Source organism: Erinaceus europaeus, chromosome 13 (genome assembly GCF_950295315.1).
Source record: "Erinaceus europaeus chromosome 13, mEriEur2.1, whole genome shotgun sequence".
Taxonomy (NCBI): Eukaryota; Metazoa; Chordata; class Mammalia; order Eulipotyphla; family Erinaceidae; genus Erinaceus; species Erinaceus europaeus.
Genome location: NC_080174.1, coordinates 54,391,240 through 54,412,222, shown reverse-complemented (window position 1 = coordinate 54,412,222; position 20,983 = coordinate 54,391,240). Strand labels below are relative to the sequence as shown.

Below are 20,983 nucleotides of genomic sequence, written 5' to 3'. Positions count from 1 at the left end.
AGCCTCCAGGAGCAGTGGATTAGTAGGCACCGGAGCCCCAGCAATAACCCTGGAGGCAAAAAAAAAAAGTTACTATTGTGCTTTGTATACTGCAGGGCCTTGTTAAATATCTCTTGAATAGTACCTTTTCCTAGGTTATGGGTTTTTGTTTATTTGTTTTGCTCTCATCATATATATGTGTGTGTTTGTGTTTGTGTGTGTGTGTGTGTGTGTGTATGTCTCAGAAGTCCTTATTTGTTTTTCTAAGCCTTTGTTTCTAGCCTAGTGTGTGGCATGTAGTAGGTTCTCAGTGAATACTTGTTAAATGGTTGAAATTGTGGCTGATATCATTCCATAAGTATGTAAACCTTTGAATTGGTTTTTCTGGGCCTAATTTTATGTATGTGAATTATAAATATATCATGCCACTAGTCTTTCTGTTTGCTTCCACACAGGCGATACAGGATTGGAGAAAGTGTTAGAAATAGTGCTATAAGGGACCAGGTGATGGCACACCTGGTTGAGCGCACATATTATAATGCGCAAGGACCCAGGTTTGAGCCCCCAGTCCCCACCTGCTGGGGAAATCTTTGCGAGTGGTGAAGCAGTGCTGCAGGTGTCTCTCTGTCTCTCTCCCTTTCTATCGCCCCTTGATTTCTGGCTGTCTCTATCCAATAAATAAAGATAATAAAAAAATTTTAAAAAAAGAAATAGTGTTATAATAAGTTAAGAGTTCCCAGCATACTGTCTCCCCAGCCCCACAGACTAAGATGACAGTAGTAACAAATTGTTCCTGTGGTGATATTAGGAAAAGGAGACTAGAGATGTCAAGGACATCACTTGGATGGCTTGAAGTTTGAGCTTATTCCAGAAGGTTAGGTAGTGACCATATTTGCTATGAACAATATTATTCTTAAATATATCTTTTGAAGACTATGAGAGGGATTATAATACATTTTCAGTAGATAATTTGTATAGTGAATGAATGATAATGAAAGCAGTATGTATGTGAGAGGTGGGAAGAACTTAATAGCCTTCCCCACATTGAAGTTTTATTTTTGGAAACACCTTTAGAAACCTTGCTTCTTTGCTGTATTAACCAAGTAACTTAATTTGTTTTTTCCAAAATAAGCCACTTCAGCCAAGTTATTCTGCTTACTCAGTTGTTTCTTTGCATTCTCTGCATTCCAGAGCATATTTAAATCTGGGTACATTAGTTTTTCTCAGTTTCAAGGTTACACTAAATGATGGTGTTATTTATTTATTTATTTGCCTCCAGGGTTATTGCTGGGACTCAGTGCCTTCACCAGTAATCCACTGCTCCTGGAGGCTATTTTTTCCTTTTGTTGCCCCCCCCCCTTTTAATCATTGTTGTGGTTATTCTTATTATTGTTACCAGTGTCGTTGTTGGATAGGACAGAGAGAAATGGAGAGAGATGACAGAGAGGGGGGAGAGAAAGATAGATACCTGCAGACCTGCTTCACCACTTATGAAGTGACCCCCCCTGCAGGTGGAAAGCTGGGGGCTCGAATTGGGATCCTTATGCTGGTCATTGTGCTTCGCACCATGTGCGTTTAACCCTCTGCACTATCTCCCGACCCCCCTAAATGATAGTGTTTTAGCATTCTTTGTTATACCATAGAAGACTTGGCTGTGTTTGGAACCTGTAAGTTTTTACTATCTTTTTTTAAAATGAAATTAAGTATTTTCTCCCCAGAACTGAATACTCCCCTGAAAATATTTACTTCACAGAATCCCAGAACTGGAAGGTTCTAATTCAAACTCTGCCTATTTATCTAATGGAGGAAGCAGTCCAGAGAAGCATCAAGTCAGTAAACACAGAAGTCAGATCATTTATTCAAGGTCACGTGTTTAGAGACTAGAAAAACCAGGACTAGAACCCTAAGATTTTTTTTTTTTAAGATTTGTTTTATTTTTGAGAGAGAGAGTAAGAAAGTGAGTGCTTTCGAACCCAGAGAGAGTGCTCTCAGAGCATCACTTTGGCATATGTCATGCTGGGGACCTTATGTTTGAGGACCCTGTGCTTTTATTCACTGTACCCCCCTTCACCCCCACCCCCTGCAGTTCTTGCTCTCTTACTATCTTTAGAGAAGACGGGTGCTGCTCTGGAGCTTCTCTATCCATTGCTTACCTCACCCCCTGGACCCCCAGTTCTTTTTCCAGTTCAGTCACTAATTTTGGTTTTCATTTAGATTAAACACAATAGTGTTCCTCATTTGACCTCTTTTTATTTTTCCAGCCTCTCTTTGTGCTTATACTGAATCTAGAAATATGCTTTTCATGGTAATTTTCCACCTTCCTGAAGATTCATTCTTTGCCATTCTCTGTTCTCTGCTCCAGGAACCTGACCTTTATAGCTTGGGGGTATTTGGGTTCCTTTATCCTCTGACTTCAGGTTGAGTTTAGCTAGTGGAGGCAGCCACAAAAGATGTAAGGGGAGTAGGGCTTGGGGGGGAGGTCACTGTAGATATTTATCCTCTTGCTCCTTCTTTGCTTTGGTAGATTTCTAGCAGGCAGTGTCTGCTAGTACTAGAGTGTCCTTTGTATAGGTCCTCTGACTGTATTCCTTCATGCTTGGGGTGAGAGAGGCTTCCTGCTCTCCCTAATACCTGGGTATATCAACATTGCTTGTTAGTTTTCTTAATACTACCCTTAGTTCTCTAGTCATTTCCTTAAAGAAAAATTAAAACATTCCATTTGAATTGGCATATCGCACCAAAGTAAAAGACTCTGGGGTGGGTGGGTGGGGAGAATACAGGTCCATGAAGGATGATAAATGACATAGTGGGGGTTGTATTGTTAGGTGGGAAACTGGGGAGTGTTATGCATGTACAAACTATTGTATTTACTCTTGAATGTAAAACACTAATTCCCCAATAAAGAAATAAATTTTAAAAAACATTCCATTTAATAATACCATTTCTTTCCCCAGGTGTTCTGTTTTTTTTCCTCTGTATCTGTCCAAAATTTGCACTCTATTATTCTCTGAAGCCTCTCTCATCCTCAACTTTCTCCTCTAAATCCTTACTTTCTCATAAATCAGTCTCTCTCTCTTCTCCCCTCCCCATGCTTGGGTCATTTATTTGTATGCAGATGTTTATCTAAAACTGTTTGGGCAGGGGCTATCTATATCTGCTTCATCTTGGCATCACCAATGTATATAGTACACTGCATAGTCATAAGAAATGCCCAATGAATAAATCATTATTTTAACTATAAATTGTAAGCCTAGTGTGTTTAAAAGTTTCTTTGTAAGATTTATTTTATTGCCACCTGATTTATCGCTGGGGCTTGGTGCCAGCAATGAATCCCCTGCTCCTGGTGGCCATTTTCTTTCTTTCTTTTTTTTTTTCTTCTTACTATTTTATTTGACAGGACAGAGAGAAATTGAGAGGGGAGGGCAGATACAGAGGAAGATAGACACCTACAGACCTACTTCACCATTCCTGAAGCATCCCCCCTGCAGGTGGGGAGAGGGGGCTCAAACCCAAGTCCTTGGTGCATGGTGATATGTGTAGTTAATGGGGTGCACCACAGCCCGGCCACCTTAACTAGCTTTTAAGAACGTGACAGTCATACCTGTGATATACCAAATCATTAAGAAAAATGAAATGTGTTATCAGTGATCATTATTTTTATTTTTAATTTACCAGAGCATTGCTCAGCTCTGACTTATGGTGGTGTGGGGGATTAAACCTAGGATTTTGTAGCCTCAGGCCTGAGAGTCTCTTTATATAAACCAAGATGCTATTTACCTCCACTGGTGATTTTAAGTATTGTGATTTATATTCTGCAAGATCTTCTAGTTCTTTGTTTAAATTTTAACACACAGATTTTTCACTTTTTAAGAGAAATTTTATTGTGCATTTTCTGCAAGCTGTGAAATACAGTAAGATAAAAGCCTTCTCATGGGCATACTGTCTCAAGATAATTTAGACCATCTTGATAGATTTTTGACAACAATTAAATTAGGGTAAATGAAAACTATACTATACTTTTTTTTTAAATTAATTAATTAATTTTTTTAAAAAAATAATTATTTCTTTATTGGGGAATTAATGCTTTACATTCAACAGTAAATACAATAGTTTGTACATGCATAACATTCCCCAGATTCCCATTTAACAATACAGCCCCCACTATGTCATTCATCATCTTTCATGGACCTGTATTCTCCCCACCCACCCACCCCAGAGTCTTTTACTTTGGTGTAATACTCCAATTCCATTTCAGGTTCGACTTGTGTTTTCTTTTCTAATCTTGTTTTTCAACTTCAGCCTGAGAGTGAGATCATCCCATATTCATCCTTCTGTTTCTGACTTATTTCACTCAACATGATTTTTTCAAGGTCCATTCAAGATCGGCTGAAAACGGTGAAGTCACCATTTTTTACAGCTGAGTAGTATTCCATTGTATATATATACCACAACTTGCTCTTAAGGGAGAAATGGCAAACGAATTATAAAATCTGTTATATTTCGTTTTGAGCTTTTATTCTTACAGTTTGCTTGTTTGGTTTGTGCGAGTTCAGAAGTTTTATTTAGCACTAATTATCTTTTGGCTTATCTATTAATAATTTAACCCTTTAGTTTCCCTAGGAAATTGATTTTCAGTTTTGCTTTTTTCAAACATTTTATTATTAGATTGTCAACAAGTTGTAGTTAGTGAAAATTCTGTACTTATCTCAAAGTCTAAACTACTAAGATGCTCAGTGAAGGATTCATGTCTTTAAAGTGAATTTTTCGACTTACACATAAAGGAAATTTACTTAAAACTTTTATGTTTGGCTGGTTCTTAAAAATAGGGAGACTTGGACTGGGAGATAGTGCCATCGCAGGACAATAGATTTTTGTGTCAGAGCCACCAGAGAGGTCTCCAATTCAGTCCCCAGAACCACCATAAACTGGAGCTAAACAATCTTCTGGTAAAATTAAATAATTTTAAAACACAGATGGTTTCTTTTCCAAAATTTTGTAAAGCCAAGTGGCAGGAAGTAATTTGAGACTGGGGAGGGGGAGCATGGCATTTGTTTGTTTTCCTGTCCATCCTAAGCCACTCAGCACATATTAAATCCTAGAATGACTTGACTTTTTAAAAAAAAATTATTTTTTTTAAGTATGATTTGTTTTAATGAGAGATACAGAAAGGCCAGGGCACTACTCAGTTCTTTTATGGTGGTGCTGAGGATTGAACCTGGGACCTAAGAACCGCAGGCATGAAAATCTTTTTCAAAACCATTATGCTATCTCCCCACCACTTGACTTAACTTTTAAGAGCAAATAGTTTGACTAACTGGTGTCTGAAGAAACCTGTAGTTGACTGCCAAGACTACATGGTCATACAGTGCTTTGTTAGTGTAGTGGTGATGTAATAGGTGTTTTGTTTTTTATAAATATTTTCTTGACTGTAAAGTCATGATCATGTTTTAACAAGAAGTGCGTGGGGAAAAAAACCTAGGTATTCTGAGTGATTTTACTTTTCAGTGTCAGCTATAGTATAAGTATGTGATGATTGCTAGTTTTTTTTATGACTGCTAATTTTTAAATGCTTTTTTTCATAGTCTCTGCCTTAGTTGTAAATGATTGTGTATATACTATATTTCCTTTTGTTTGGAAAGGTAAATCTGAGTAGCTTCAACCTTCTTAGATTTATTTTGTAGCATGTTTAGATTTTGTAGCTAGTTTAAGAAAAAAATGTGTGATTTGGCATGCTAGAAGTTAAACATTTTAAAAATATTTATAGTGTACAGTTTCAAATGCTTATTTGCATAAAATTTTTGAATTTAAATAAATGCATGCTTATGAAAAAAAGCAAACATGATCATATCAAGTAAAAACTAAGAGGTCTTGTTTCAAATCTCAGTTGTGTGTGTCTTACATATTTTGTTTCAGAAGGGTGTGATGTGTAAGTAAAATAACTTAAAATGTTTGTTCTGTGCTACTTATCTCTACTTACCTAGCATAAGGTAAGCGCTCAGTAAATGTTAAATATCTTGAATCCTGGTTCTTTATATTTCTCTTGTTTGCTTTCTACTTTCAGACACTTTAATTCATGTTTCATTTTAAATATTTTTAAAATGCAATTTGCTACATTCTAAAGCATCTAAGACAATTTTTTGTATGCTTTGTAGATATATCTTTAAATGTAGTTACATTCTTTATAGAGACAGTGACTATATATCAATTATTCATACTGGACACTTTTGAGATCACAGAGGTTACTTTTAATTATGCTTAGATGTTAGGCATACACAGGAATTATTGTGGTAAACTTGAATACATGATCATCCTATTTGTGAACTTCAGAGATTAGATTAGTTCTCACAGTAACCTCTTTATATGACCCACTTGAATTAAGAGAGATAACCTTGGTGGCAACAAATTAAAAATACAAACTACAGAAACTGCTTTAGAAGCACAAAGAAGACTTTCCTTTTATAAAAGGGCCCTTTTTGTTTGTTTTTTGGCGTACCTAGCAGTTGTTGGTAAAATAGCTAACATGGTGATTAAGGGGCCTTGGGTTATTAGGGCATTGATTTAAAAGAAAGTATTTCAGGAACCAGGGTTCAAGCCCTCTTCCCCATCTATGGGTCGGGGGAGTGTCTCAAGTGGTGAAGCAGTGTTGCAGGTGTCTCTCTTATTCTCTCTCTGTCTCCCACTCTCTCAATTTCTCTCTGTCTTGTCAAATGAAAAAATAAAATACTTTCCTGAAGGTACAGTGGAGGAGTAATTTTATGGAAAAATTTGAACTGATAATCTTCACTCCAGGTGGATTGATAGCTCAGTATCCTTTACTACTATAAGTAGGGGAAAATTCATGGGTTTGAACTTCCCTATACTTTTGTCTTATTCTTCCTTTAGTTGAAATAGTAAAACCACAGAAGCAACAGAGATTGTGAATGTTACCATTTTTTTCAGTAATCAAGGAAATTACAGTAGTTTACTTCACATAGAACTATGACTTTAACTCTATTTCTGTTTCTTTAAATATTGCCACCCTCATTATTAAGCAAATTTCTAAGTTAATAGGGGGGCAAAATGGTATGATGTCTCCAAAAACTATGATTACAGATTTCCAAGGGACAGAAAAGCCACAAAGTTTGGCATAGCATGGTCTTTTATTTATTTGTTTTTTAACTTTTCTCTTGCTGCTCATGACCTGCTTATCCTCTGTATAGTTACAGATTTTTCTCTGTATTCCTTTACGTAACTATTGATGTCCAGACGCACAGCATGGTAACTTTCTATTCTCTCTTTTCCTTATCTTTATGGAAGATCAGTACCACACTTGCTTTTTTCCAGTCTTCTGGTATCTCTCCAGTTCTTGAATTTTCAAAAATAATTGTAAGTGATTCAATTGTAAGTATGCCCTATACTTCTTTAATTGGATGAAAGCATATCTGTGATGCATGTCATCTCAAATTGCTAATTTGGACATAAACTTTCTAAACATTCTCACATTTAACCAGACGGACAGTTCTGCAATGTTGTCATTATTTTGATTATGGAGTGTATTTTTATTTATTTATTTTTTAAATCATCTACTTTTGTCCAGATTCATACCATTTATTTTTCATTAGGAGGCTTGTTACCTTTAGTGTTTTTCCTTTGTTAAATTTTTAAGTTGTTGCTCTCTTTTATAGTTCTACTGCTGATAACTAGTTCTGTTTCCCTGTTGCTCTGCATTTTCTACTGAGACATACATAGAATATATTTTTTAAAGATTTTATTTATTTATTTATGAGAAAGAGAGGAGGAGAGAAAGAACCAGACATCACTCTGGTACATGTGCTACCGGGGACCGAACATAGGACCTCATACTTGAGAGTCCAATGCTTTATCCACTGCGCCACCTCCCGGACCACTACATAGAATATTTTTAATATTTTTTCCTTTTCTCTTTTTCTAACATGTTTTCACTGTGTACTATTTTGGCCTGCATAAGGAAAAAAACACTGCACATAGGGGTACTTAGCCCTTTAAGTTTTTATTGTGATAAGGCTTGATGTGAAAATAATTACTCATTTGTAAATTTCTTTTTAAAGTATTACTGTTCAGCCATAGCCCTTCCCAGTTCAGTATTTCCACAGCTCCTCATACTTCCCATAGCTTCCATACCCCTGATTCTGACCCCAAGACCTTAAGCCACCCCTTACCACCTTACCTCCACTGTTCATTACTTTTCTCTTATCAGCAGCACTGTTAAAACTCTAGTACTCCCTGATTCAAAAACTGACTCTTACTGTTTTAGCTGTCAATCCAAAGAAGCTACCTTTTTTTTGGACTCAGTGTTAAAGGGTATCCTTACAGTGTTCTTCTTAGTGGAGGTATATGATTGTGTGCCTTTGTAAAGTACAAGTTAGTGGCAAGCCAGGGCCATTAATAAACGATTTAGTGTTACTGAAATTTCTTAACTTTGAAGTATCTTTTGAGAAAATTGATGCTGTTTAACATAAATATTAGAAAGATAATGAGAGATGTTTTGAGAAAACTTTGGTATTCTTATACCAATCTACTGTTTTTGTAGTTGCCGTTAAATTGGACCAGATGTTTATATTATATTACAGACTTTTTTTTTTTTTTTTTTACCAGAGCACTGCTTCGCTCTCTCTTATGGTAATGTGGGGATTGAACCTGGGACTTTGGAGCCTCAAGCACGAGAGTCTCTTTGCATAACCATTATGCTATATACCCCACCCTTTATATTTTTAAACCCAGCACATCTTGACCAACATAGGGTTATGTATTACTTTTCATGTGTATGTTTAGCTTTTTTTTTTTTTATTAGCTAAACATTACTTCAAGTACATCTGAAATAATGGCTATTATACTTGAAGTTATGGTTATTTCAAGTATACTTCAAAACTAGAGATTATTTTGTTTTTAGCATTTTTACTAGTGTTTTTTGTTTGTTTGTTTGTTTTGCCTCCAGGGTTATTGCTGGAGCTTGGTGTCCTCACTACAAATCCACTACTCCTGGCAGCCATTTTTTCCATTTTATTGGATAGGACAGAGAAGTTGAGAGAGGAGAGGATGATGGGGGGGGGAGGGGCGAAGATAGACATCTGCAGAGCTGCTTAACTGCTTGTAAAGCAACCCTCCCTGCAAGTGGGGAACCAAGGGCCTGAATTGGGATCCTTGTGCTTCATACTATGTGTGTTCAACTAGGTGCACCACTGCCTGGTGCCTATTAGTGTTTTGTTTTGTTTTTTCTTTTCTCTTTGCCATGGGGGTTATTACAGTGGCTTTATTGCTCCTGGTAGCCTGCCTTCCTCTCTCTCTCTCTCTCTCTCTCTCTCTCCCTCCCTCCCTCCCTCCCTCCCTCCCTCCCTCCCTCCCCTCCTCCTCCTCCTCTTCATTCCCTTCCTCTTCCTCCTCCTCTTAATGCTAGAGACTGAGACTCAGAGGGGTAGGGTAGAGGCACTTTCATCCTGCTATATTGTTCATAAAGCTTCTCCCCTGCATCTGGGGATCAGAGGCTTGAACCTAGGTCCTTGAGCATGGTAACATGTTCTCTTTACTGATTGCACCATTGCCAGGCACCTGTGACTTTTTACTTTCTTTACACAGATTTCTAATTTTATTGCTGTACTTAGATTTCATTTCTGTTGGGTTTCTTCTAATTTGACTTTTTTTTTTTGGATCTGGAGCTTGGAGCATGCATGATTTCATCACTGCCGGGCTGCTTCTGCATTTAGATCGAAAGATGTAGAGAGAGACAGAGAGGGAGAGATACCATAGCACCATGGCACTGCCTATTTAGTGCCAGAGCTCAAACCTGGGCCTGGTGCATGGTAAGCCCTATGCTCTACCTGGGAAACCCCTAATTTTACTTCTTTTATATTACATTTATTTTTCTACTGTAAAATTTTAATTTACATTTTAAATGGTAGAGAAATGGCTTATCAATACTCTAAATTCAGCAACTTCTCAGGTCTTAACTTTGGAAAATGCAACTTTTAGTCACTTTACTTATTCCTGAAACATACAATTAATAGAGAAAGAAAGAAAAATATGTGGGAAATGAGGAAATAGAAAAAGAGGAGACAAAAAAGCCAGAAAAACAAGAAAATTTTAGAAATAGTCATGAGAAAGAAGATTCCAGACTTGGCAGACAATGCTACATGCATTCCCTGAACTAGGCCTGAGGAGTATAGTATTGAGTGAATGGTACAGTTCATACCTTCACATTTATAATCCTTCTAAGAAATTAGTCAAGTAAATACTTAATTATAAAGTTAATACAAATTAGAAAAAGTACACAGTACTAAATTGTCTGTGTTTTCCAGTCAACCTGCTTCTTCTCAAGAATTACTGTAATATGCCTCTGTAAGAAATGTTAAGTGGCAGGCCAGCTAAGTGGCTCACTTGTACAGCCCAGGTTTGAACATGGTCCCCACTGTACCCCGCTGAAGGAATCTTTAGTTCTGTGGCACCTATCTGTCTGTTTGTCTATCTGTCTAACAAAATTAACTCTACCTGGAACAGTGGACTCTCAGTGACAACCAAAAGAAAAAAAAAGGCACACTCTATATTCACAGGCCTTCTCTGTTCTAAGTTTTGTTTTCCCACCAAAGGAAGACAGATCACTCTCAATATGATGATAAGGAACTATATTCTATTTTTATGATATGTTTTGAACAGAAACTCATTATAAAGGGTATGAGTAATCTTAGTTCCTCATATTGTAAATATTGAGTGGAAAGAGGAATAGTTATGACTCAAGGAACTTTATTTATTTATTTATTTATTTATAAAAGGAGACATTAACAAAACCATAGGATAAGAGGGGTACAATTCCACACAGTTTTCCCACCACCAGATCTCCATATCCCATCCCCTCCCCTGATAGCTTTCCTATTCTTTATCCCTCTGGGAGTATGGACCCAAGGCCATTGTGGGATACAGAAGGTGGAAGGTCTGGCTTCTGTAATTGCTTCCCCACTGAACATGGGCATTGACAGGTAGATGCATACTCCCAGCCTGCCTCTCTCTTTCCCTATTGGGGTGGGGCTCTGGGGAATCGCAGCTCCAGAACACATTGGTGGGGTTGTCTGTCCAGGGAAGTCTGGTTGGCATCATGCTAGCATCTGGAACCTGGTGGCTGAAAAGAGAGTTAACATACAAAGCCAAACAAATTGTTGAACAGTCATGGACCTAAAGGCTGGAATAGTGCAGATGAAGTGTTGGGGGGGGGGGGCTTCCTCCATTTTGTAGATAGCTAGTAGGTGTATTTTAGTTATAAAGGGCCTGTAGCTATACTAGTTTTTTTTTCCTCTGAGGCTGAAATCTAATATGCAGGTGGGTCCAAGTTAATGTCTGGGTACTCAAGGAACTTTTTAAAGCTGTTTGTGAGGTGGCAATGAGTTAGTTCTTTGTCTCTTGAAGTACTCAAGCAAAGACAAGATGACTTTCCAAAGACATTATAAAAGTAACTTTTGTGAGTGGGAGAATGGACTTAGATGGCTTTGATTCTATATATTTTAAGTCACAATATTTAATTAAAACTTCTATTTTCTTCTAGTACATTATCCTTAAAAGATTTGAGAAAGCAGTTTTACTGTCAGTTGCATGTAGATGTCTTATTGATTGCAAATGGAACAACTGTATTTGTAGGTCTTTTTCAAGGGAGTTTAAATCACTTCTGGGATTTTAAAAATACTTGTTATAAGCTTTCCATTATACATTACATAAAGAAAGATGGATTAGTAAGTAGAACTTTGACTTGGATGTTGTGAAATGCTGAATTTATTCTAAGCTTATAGATATGTTATTAGACCCAAAAAAAGTATATCTAAGAGGCAAAGGTGAAAATCATTGTTTCAACAGTTTCCAAAAGTTGTTTTTGAAGAGCTCCCCTTTTGATGAGGGTGGGGATTAGATTGTTCACTATATCAATTGGATAGTGACTTGCTCAAAAGGTTTTGTTAATTTGACTTCTACAATGGTAGTTCTGAATTGGTTCAAAAGAAAGTAAGTTTTCCTATTTTAGTCAGTAGGACAGAGAGAAATTAAGGTGAGAGAGGAAGACAGGGAGAAAGATAGACACCTGCAAGCCTGCTTCACCACTCTTGAAATGTCCCCACTGCAGGTGGGGAGATGGGGCTTGAGCCCAGGTCCTTGTTCATAGTACTATATGTACTTAATCGGGTGTACCACTGCCTGGCCCCAGAAAGTTCTTGAAGATCATTCCTCTCACCTTCCTCCCCCCCACCCCCTGAAGATATTTTTCTATTCATCTATGAACTTTTTAATGTTTGGCAAGATCAACATGTCTAGCTGGTTTTAACTGTATTTTAAATTACTAATAATTATATTTTTAAAAAGATTTTGACTGAGGAGATGGGGAAGGGAGAAAATGTGATTTTTAAATTTTTATTATTATTATTTTTGCTTTTCAACCTAGTAATAAATATTTCTAATGGAAATTTGGGGCTTAGATTTTTTTCCCTTTGCTTACATTTTTTAAAAATATTCCCTTTTGTTGCCCTTGTTTTTTATTATTATTGCTGTTGTTGTTGAATAGGACAAAGAGAAATGGAGAGAAGAGGGGAAGACAAAGCGGGGGAGAGAAAGATAGACACCGGCAGACCTGCTTCACTGCTTGTGAGGCGACTCCCCTGCAGGTTGGGAGCTGGGGGCTCAAACTGGGATCCTTTCACCGGTCCTTGCACTTTGCGCCACCTGTGCTTAACCCCGCTGTGCTACCACCCGACTCACTTTCATTTTTAAATGAAGGTTATTTATTAATAAGAGAGAGAGGAGAGAGACAGAGAGAACCAGAATATCACTTTGACACTTAAAATGCTGGTCAAACTCAGGTCTTCTTGCTGGAAAATCCAACACCATCTCACCGTCTCCTGGGCTAATAAAAAAAAAGTTGTTTAATTACAATTTTTACGAACATCATATAGACATTATTTAATGTAATATTTTTTAAACATTGTTTTTACACATGGCATCTTTCCACTGGGAATGTACTTTTCCATACTAATTTCAAGTGGCTACATGTATGCAAAAAGATAGTTTTACTGTTTTGAATTTGAAAAAAAGACATTCACTAAAATAGAGAGCAACAGTAGTATATTAGTAGTTGTAGTACCAGCAGCAAATGACACACTTGAAAGTGTAACTGTGTTTTTTCTTTTTTTTAATATTTATTTACTCTCTTTTGTTACCTTGTTTCATTGTTGTTGCTGTTGTTGTTGTCACTGTTGTTGTTGGATAGGACAGAGAGAAATGGAGGGAGGAGGGAAGCCAGAGAGGGGGAGAGAAAGACACCTGCTGACCTACTTCACAACTTGTGAAGCAACCCCCCGTAGGTGGGGAGCCGGGGGCTCAAACCGGGATCCTGACGCTGGTCCTTGAACTTTGTTCCATGCGCGCTTAACTTGCTGCACTACCACCGGACTCCCTATCTTTTCAATTTTTAATGTACAAAAAGTAGGACATGCAAATGCCTAACTGTTAAACTAAGAAATAAGTGTCTTTCTGAATAAATAAATAAATAAAGCATTTATACCATGACCAGGGTATAGTATTCATGCCAAGAGTGAAAGTGAATAGGACACTTGATTAAGAGAAAAACACTGCCACTTTAACTTACACAGGGACCTCTTAAAAACATTGAGGGATCTGGGACTTTTCTTCTTAAGAAGGGGAGAGTCACTTCAGAGCTGTTGTGTTAGGTTAGAAGAGGAGAGAACTAAACAATGCAAGTAAGTTACAGTTGAAGAACTGAAGGAATTAACTGAATAAAAAGTGGGAGAAATAGAAAGTAATCTAGGTTTTTCTGCATTTGTTTCTTTAGCTAAATTGCTATTGCTCTGGAGGTGACTAGGGACAGTTGGGAGGCTTTTGGTAGAGGAGAAAGTGATTTTGAAGAGCTGGGTAAAAGTTGAGCAAAAGCACAAGGAGTTGATGTGAAAGGAATAGTGCTGTATGTTCATGAGGGAGATTGTTGTGCACTATTTTCAGTAGAATTTAGGTAATTTAAGTAGACCTGTTATTTATGCAAAATAACTATTCATATTCAAGAAATAGAAACTTCATGTATGAAAGGTGAACTGTCTAAACATGCACTATTAAGCATTGCTTAGAACTGCTACATTTATTGCAAATGTTCTTTTATTCTAGGGTTTGGATTCAGGGTTTGTTCCCAGTGTGCAAGACTTTGATAAGAAACTTACAGAGGCTGATGCCTACCTACAAATCTTGATAGAACAATTAAAGGTATGTCATTAGTTTATATATGGAGTTGATTAAAAGTAATACATATTACTAAGCTTGATTTTGTGTAAATATAGATACTTAATGTTAATATTGCACATTTTTTTATATATTAGTTTTGGAATTAACCCTTGGTTTAGGTGGGGGTTTTTTGGTTTAGTATTTTAGAAGTACTTTTTCTCATCTCTTCAAGATATATTTCCCCACTGCCACTTCCCTAAAGCACTAAATAACCCTCCATTCAAATCTAGTGGAGAACCTCTCCTCCGACCCCTATTTAGAATTTTGAATGCATCTTCTCTGTCCTTTCCAGCCTTCAGAGTTTCTGTTGAGAAATCAGCATGGTTTCCATTATAGTTGACTCTGCCTTTCTGTAACAGCCTTCAGAATCATCTCTTTGTTCTTGATTATTGTATTTTAAGTATTGTGTACCATGGAGAACCTTCTGTTTGGAACTGTTTTTCTTAGAGATCTTTGAGTTTCCTAAACCTGGGTATCTAATTCCTTCTTTAAGGAAATTTTTAGCTAGTATGTTCTTTTATTTTTATTAGTGACTTAATAATGGCTTGTAAGATGTTACAGAGGAATAGTTTCACACTGCACCCCACCACCACAGTTCTATGCCCGCCCCCCCCCCCAGCTCTCTACCCTCTTTCCAAGGATAACCATAATAGTTTTTCATAAAGTCTTAGTGCAGTTTGACTACTTTTTTTTTTAAACAAGTTCATATGTATCAATTCTTTATAGTGCATATATGAACAAAACCATCTGGTAGTTGTCCTTCAGAGAGATGCAGGTCACTTGGTAACAGATATAAAGTATAGTAAGTGTCCATGAACACAAGCTCTAAGAACCTCAGGTGTTATATATGATAAGGATGAGGAAAACAAAAAGACATAAGATTAAAATTACTAAAGAGAAAATGAAATCATTTAAAGAAAACTAGATAACTATAAATTCAAGTGTGTTATGTACAAAAGTGTATATACGATTTATACATAAATATATAATTACATCTAAGAGTCTTTTTTTTTTTTTTTAACGATTTCTGCCTCACTCTACTTGAACATCATCTATCATCTATCCATTTCTTCCTCTCCTTTCATGCTGTAAAGTTATCAGATAGTTGTCTCTTGTTTCAGATATCATCTTTTTAAGCATTAAGTGGTCCTTGTTTCTTTCTCTGGGTCACTCCTTTGAAAAACTTTTGCAAGGAAGGTCTGGTAATGGCTTGCAGGGTCAGGTATGTGTGGTTGTTGTTGGTGGTTTTTTAAAACCTCGACTATACGACTCCACTGTCTCCTGGCCTCCATAGTTCCTGCAGGAAACTCTGGTGTGAGTTTGACTATATTGCCTTTATGTCACATTCTTCTTTTCCCTGGCATCTTAGAAAATTTTTTCTTTGTCCTTGACTTTTGATAGTTTCACAATGATGTTTTGTGGAGTAGGTATATTTAGGCTTAGAAATTTGCGAGCTCTCTTTGCTTCCTGTTCATCTACATCCTGACCAGATCCCAAATTGGAAGTTTTTCTGTTATTATTTTTTTGGATATAGTTTTTGCTCTCTTCTCTTCCTTTCCTTCTGAGACTCCTGTAATTCTGATATTTACTTTTCAAGTGGAATCTCTTTAGTGTCTTGAAAAGGTGCCTTATTTTTAAAAAACCTTTTTTACCCTCTCCTTTGAAGTCAGAGTGTTACCATTTTGTCTACTGATGTTCTGTCTTCTACATGGACATATCTGCTTTCTTGACTTGCTGTTTGAGACTAAAATGCATTCAAAGTGTCCTTCACACCTTGTAACTCTGTTTTCAAGTTTTCTGTTTTCCTATCAAATGATTCTTTGAAGTCATGAATTTCTTTTTTTCTCTTTCTACTTTATTTTTATTTGACTGGACAGAGAGAAATTGAGAGGGAAGGGGGTAAAGAGAAAGACCTACTTTACCATTTATGAAGGAGGACCCTGCTGGTGGGGATCAGGGACTCGAACCGGGATCTTTGCATAGTTAAGTGATATGTGCCACCACCCAGCTCCAAACTATTTTCTTAATCCATTTCTCCATATTAAGTCAAGAGCTTTATATTTCTTCATATTTCCTGACAAGATAGTTCTTTATTTAAAAAAAATATTTTTAAATATATATTTATGAGAAAGATAGGAGAGAGAAAAAACCAGACATCACTCTGGCACATGTGCTGCCGGGGATCAAACTCAGGACCGCATGCTTGAGAGTCCAAAGTTTTACCACTGCGCCACCTCCCAGGCCACGATAAGGTAGTTCCTAATGTCTTTCTCTTCTGGATCTGCATTAAGTTCCTAGCCATCTTGATTTCCCATTGTTGGGGGCAGGGGCGGGGAAATGCATGTCTTGATTATATACATAAACAATCCTTGGAAGAAAATGTGTTTAAGAACTTGTTTGTTTTTCTTTGTTTATTAAATATATAAAATATTTAAGTAGGATTTAATAGTAAGTATGCTTTTTTCCCCTTAATCTTATAGCTCTTTGATGACAAACTTCAGAACTGCAAAGACGATGAACAGAGAAAGGTAACTTCTATAATCATGGTCTTTAAAAATTTAAAGTCAGTCAGGAATAGATATCACAATGGTTTTGCAAATAGACTCTCATGTCTGAGGTTCCAAAGTCACAGGTTTAGTCCCATAAGCCAGAGCTGAAGAGTGCTCTGTTTAAAGATAGGTAAGTAGGTAGGTAGGTAGATAGATAGCAGAAGAACCTCAATATTCTGAATGCAGTAATAGATCTATTGACCAGTTATGAAGAATTGTCATATGTTATGATGGTCTTCCACAGATAGATTGGAAGAAGAGTTTTAATGGTGTGCTTTGATAATTAAATAAAAGGCTAATTTACAAAATTTTAATATACCATTTTTTTAAGTACCATCTTCCTAGGAGAAAGTACTTTCCCATTCAGGCATTAATTGTTGAAATACAAAATTAATTTATGGGACCAGGTGATGGCACAACTGGTTGAGCGCACATGTTACAGTGCTCAGGGACTTGAGTTTGAGCCCCCATCCCCACCTGCAGAGGGAAAGCTTTGCAATTCGTGCTGCAGGTGTCTTTCCTCCTCTCTCCCTCTCTGTCTCCCCTACCCTCTCAATTTTTTGTTGTCTATCCAATAAAGATAAAAAATTAAAAATTAGTTTATTAAATTTATGTGTGGCTACTATATTACTAAAGCCTAAAGTCAATTGGCAAAATGTTTTAGAATAAACTAAAAGATTACAGATGAGGAAATAATGTGGTTATTCTTTTCATTATAGTTCTGCTACAGCTGCCCATCTGTCCCCTGTGATTTTTTAAAAGTATCTTTATTTATTTGTTTATTGAATAGAGACAGCCAGAAATCAATAGGGAAGAGAGTGGAGGAGAGAGAGAGAGAGAGAGGAACCTGAAACACTGCTTCACCACTTGCAAAGCTTTCCCCTTGCAGGTGGTGACAGGGGATTGAACCCAGGTCATTGTGCATTGTAACATGCTCTCAACCAGGTGTGCCACTACCCGGCCCCTCCCCTTTGATTTCTTACACCTATTCTGTAGTTTGAATATTTCCTTTTTTCAATTAACATTTTTCCTCTTCTTAACAATAGATTTACTTTTGCTGCAGTATTTGCTTTTTGTTTGCTTTGCTGTTTGTGTTGTTTTGCATTTCTGTTGACTATGGCCTTAACATCTAGCTCCTTTACAATTCTTAGTATATAGTAATTCATCCATTTTAGTTTTGGGATACAGTCTTCTGGCATTTTTCAAATAATTTAGCAAAGTTTAAGGTGATTCTAAAATAAGCATTTTCATGAAGTTATCATGAAAAGTGCAGAAAAGACAAAACTTGGGGGTTGGCTGTAGCACAGCAGGTTAAGCATACATGGCGTGAAACTCGAGGACCAGTGTAAGGATCCTGGTTCGAGCCCCCGGCTCCCCACCTGCAGGGGAGTCACTTAGCAAGTAGTGAAGTAGGTCTGCAGGTGTCTATCTTCCTCTTCCCTACTCTTGTCTTCCCCTCCTCTTCATTTCTCTCTGTTCTATCCAACAACAACAGCAGTGACAACAATAATGATAACTACAACAATGATAAAAACAAGGGCAACAAAAAGGAAAATAAATAAATATTTTTAAAAAGACAAAACTTTTATTCAGTAAGAATGTCATTTCAAATCTTCAGTTGAATTACATGGATTTTGGTGATTTAATCTATAAAGTTTGTGGATTTTTTAAAATAAAGACATAACAAAATACCTAATGAGTACAATTTGATAAAGCATTTTAAATGGATAGCCTGTAAAAAATAGCAATGCTTCTGATTATTTCTGTTTAAACTTATTTCTCACAGAAAATTGAAACTCTCAAAGAGACAACAAATGTAAGTTATGTGTTTACTAACTTTACTTTAGGAAGTGCTTTAAAATTTATTTTTCAATTAAGTTGCTACAATTAATGAAAGAAATTGGACTTTTAATGATGGTGTCTAAGAATTTTATTGTTTTCTTTTTCCAAAGGGATTTAATAGGATAATTCCTTTATCTGAAATGAACTTGATGTACCATTTTATCTGTTCAGGTCTTGTCTATTTGAGATCCTTAGATAAAAGGTTATCCATGTACAACATATTCATATTTTATTTTTTATAATTAATATATAATTCAAATTCTCTGATGTATTGGCCTTCTGACATTTCGTAATGGATACTAATTATTTATATTTTGATGAAAATACTTAAACAGCAGACATAGTATTTCAGGTTCACCAGTGTTTTGATATGATACTTTGTAATTTCATAAAAGTCTTGAGTAAATGTTTTAGGGATTTACTTTGACTTAGGAATCATTACACAGAAATTTAGGAATTGGGATCTCATGATCTAAGCAGTCATTTGTATAGATAACTTGTCATTCCTTCACAGTTCATAGTTACTATAATTAGACACTTTATTTGACATTTTGAATATATTAGAACAAAATGGATGTTCAGAGAGGGTATTATTATTATATTTTGTATATTGCTAGCTTAAATTGCATTCTAACTGATGTGTATATTTTTAGCTTTAACTTACTTGCAACAAGATCCTAAAATCTATGTTTTGTTTCTATAGAGCATGGTAGAGTCAATTAAACACTGCATTGTATTGCTGCAGATTGCTAAAGTAAGTAAATTTTACTTCTGGTTACTTTAATGAGACTTTTAAATTATAATGGAAATTTCTTCTATAGTAAAAAACTCTTGAGTTTGAGATTTATTACCTTTCCACAGTAATTTACATTGTGGGGTTCCTGGTACTGTTGAACAGCATTTGTATTTCAATATTATGGTACTAGCATATGTCTCTTTTGATAAAGTCTTTTTTTTTTTTTTTTTTAAATCATGGCAGGAAAGGAAAGGAACATGTTTGAATGACTCACCCCTTCCTTCCATTTTACCCATTCTCACTTCTTGGAACAGTTCAAAACCATTTATATAAGCATTTTTCCTAGGAAAAAGTTGTGTGTGTGTGTACATTTTTTTATATTTATGAGCTATTCAAACTGATAGCCTTTACTCCTGAAGTAAATTGTGTTTTGAGTTATTGTGGGTTAAAAATTTCATAGATATAATCTGCTTTTATGGGAAAAAAATCTATTGTCTTCAACCTTTATTTTATCCTTTCTCCTTATCTGACTCTATCTCTGTGTTTATAGACATTGTTTAGAATGGGGTAGGTGCTCAGTTCAACATCTAAATTTAGAAATCTTTGTTACTTAAACTATTTTACTTTTTAAATTCTATGTATTTTAAATACCAGGGTCAATATTATACTTAAAAGTGTCAGAATGATAGGACTTGTTTAGTTTCTAGGTGTTCTTGACCACTGTCCTTGATGACCTATGTATGCATCTAAACTTTTCATACTTTTGTGAATCATAATATCTTCTAAAATTTAAGAAGGAGCAGCATAAAGTAAGATGTACAAAAGGGCTACTGTGTTTAGTTTTTTTGGGGATTGGGGAAGTACATCACGGGCAGGGATGGGGGGGTGCCAGCAGTTTCCTTAAAGCATATATGAACATAGTTAGCAAACTACATGATGTCCATTAAGTATGTAGATAGTTTACAGATTCATTATACCTTCTTGTAAGAGATCAGAAAACACAACAGCTGATAGTGTTTCAGCCAATTTGGATTATATTCAATATGTATACCTCCTTCAGGCCATTAGATAGATGTAAAGTAGGAAAATCTAGCCTCGTCCAGTAACTTACCTTTTAGCAATGCAGCAATAATGTTTTTGGTTGTTTTCTGTTTTTAAAAGTTTATTTATTTATTTATTGGATAGAGACAGAGAACTCTGTGCTGGCCTGATTGAGGGATGGAGAATTCTCAGTGTATCTCACATGCTTGGGAAGTTGCATAGAGCTGGGAGAAAAGGCTCGGTTTTCTTCATGTAATTCTGTCCTCTTGAGTGGACATTCTCACAGTATAGTTGAGTTCCAAGAAAACAATGTTGAAGTTTGGGGTCATCTTTGGACATTTTAATTTAATGATTTTAAAAAGTAATTTAATGCTTACTAATTAATAGTTATCAGAGCAAAAATGTTAGTTACTTTTTCTTTATAATTCTCAACTTGTTTTCTGCTCTATTAAGAATTCTTGAAACTTTTGATACTTTAATAGTTGATTTATGCATGCAAATAAAAAGAAAAATTCTAACATGAACTATTTAGATAGCAAAATATAGCTATTCTCAAGGCATATGC

The 20,983-nt window shown here is 36.0% G+C and overlaps 1 protein-coding gene across 9 annotated transcripts in view; it reads left to right on the top strand.

Annotated features, from left to right (window-relative positions):
• Positions 1 to 20,983, top strand: part of OSBPL9 (oxysterol binding protein like 9) — a 135,489-nt gene that overhangs the window by 75,960 nt on the left and 38,546 nt on the right. For 6 of the 9 annotated variants that reach the window (XM_007535155.2, XM_007535156.3, XM_007535157.2 and 3 more), the window contains 4 exons: positions 14,137 to 14,232; positions 16,731 to 16,778; positions 18,586 to 18,615; positions 19,345 to 19,395. In XM_007535155.2, coding sequence (XP_007535217.2) covers positions 14,137 to 14,232; positions 16,731 to 16,778; positions 18,586 to 18,615; positions 19,345 to 19,395 — 225 coding nt within the window. Of the gene's footprint in view, positions 1 to 7,275; positions 7,345 to 14,136; positions 14,233 to 16,730; positions 16,779 to 18,585; positions 18,616 to 19,344; positions 19,396 to 20,983 lie in introns of all 9 variants that reach the window. The other 3 variants (XM_007535154.3, XM_060205902.1, XM_016193445.2) reach the window with 1 other exon arrangement.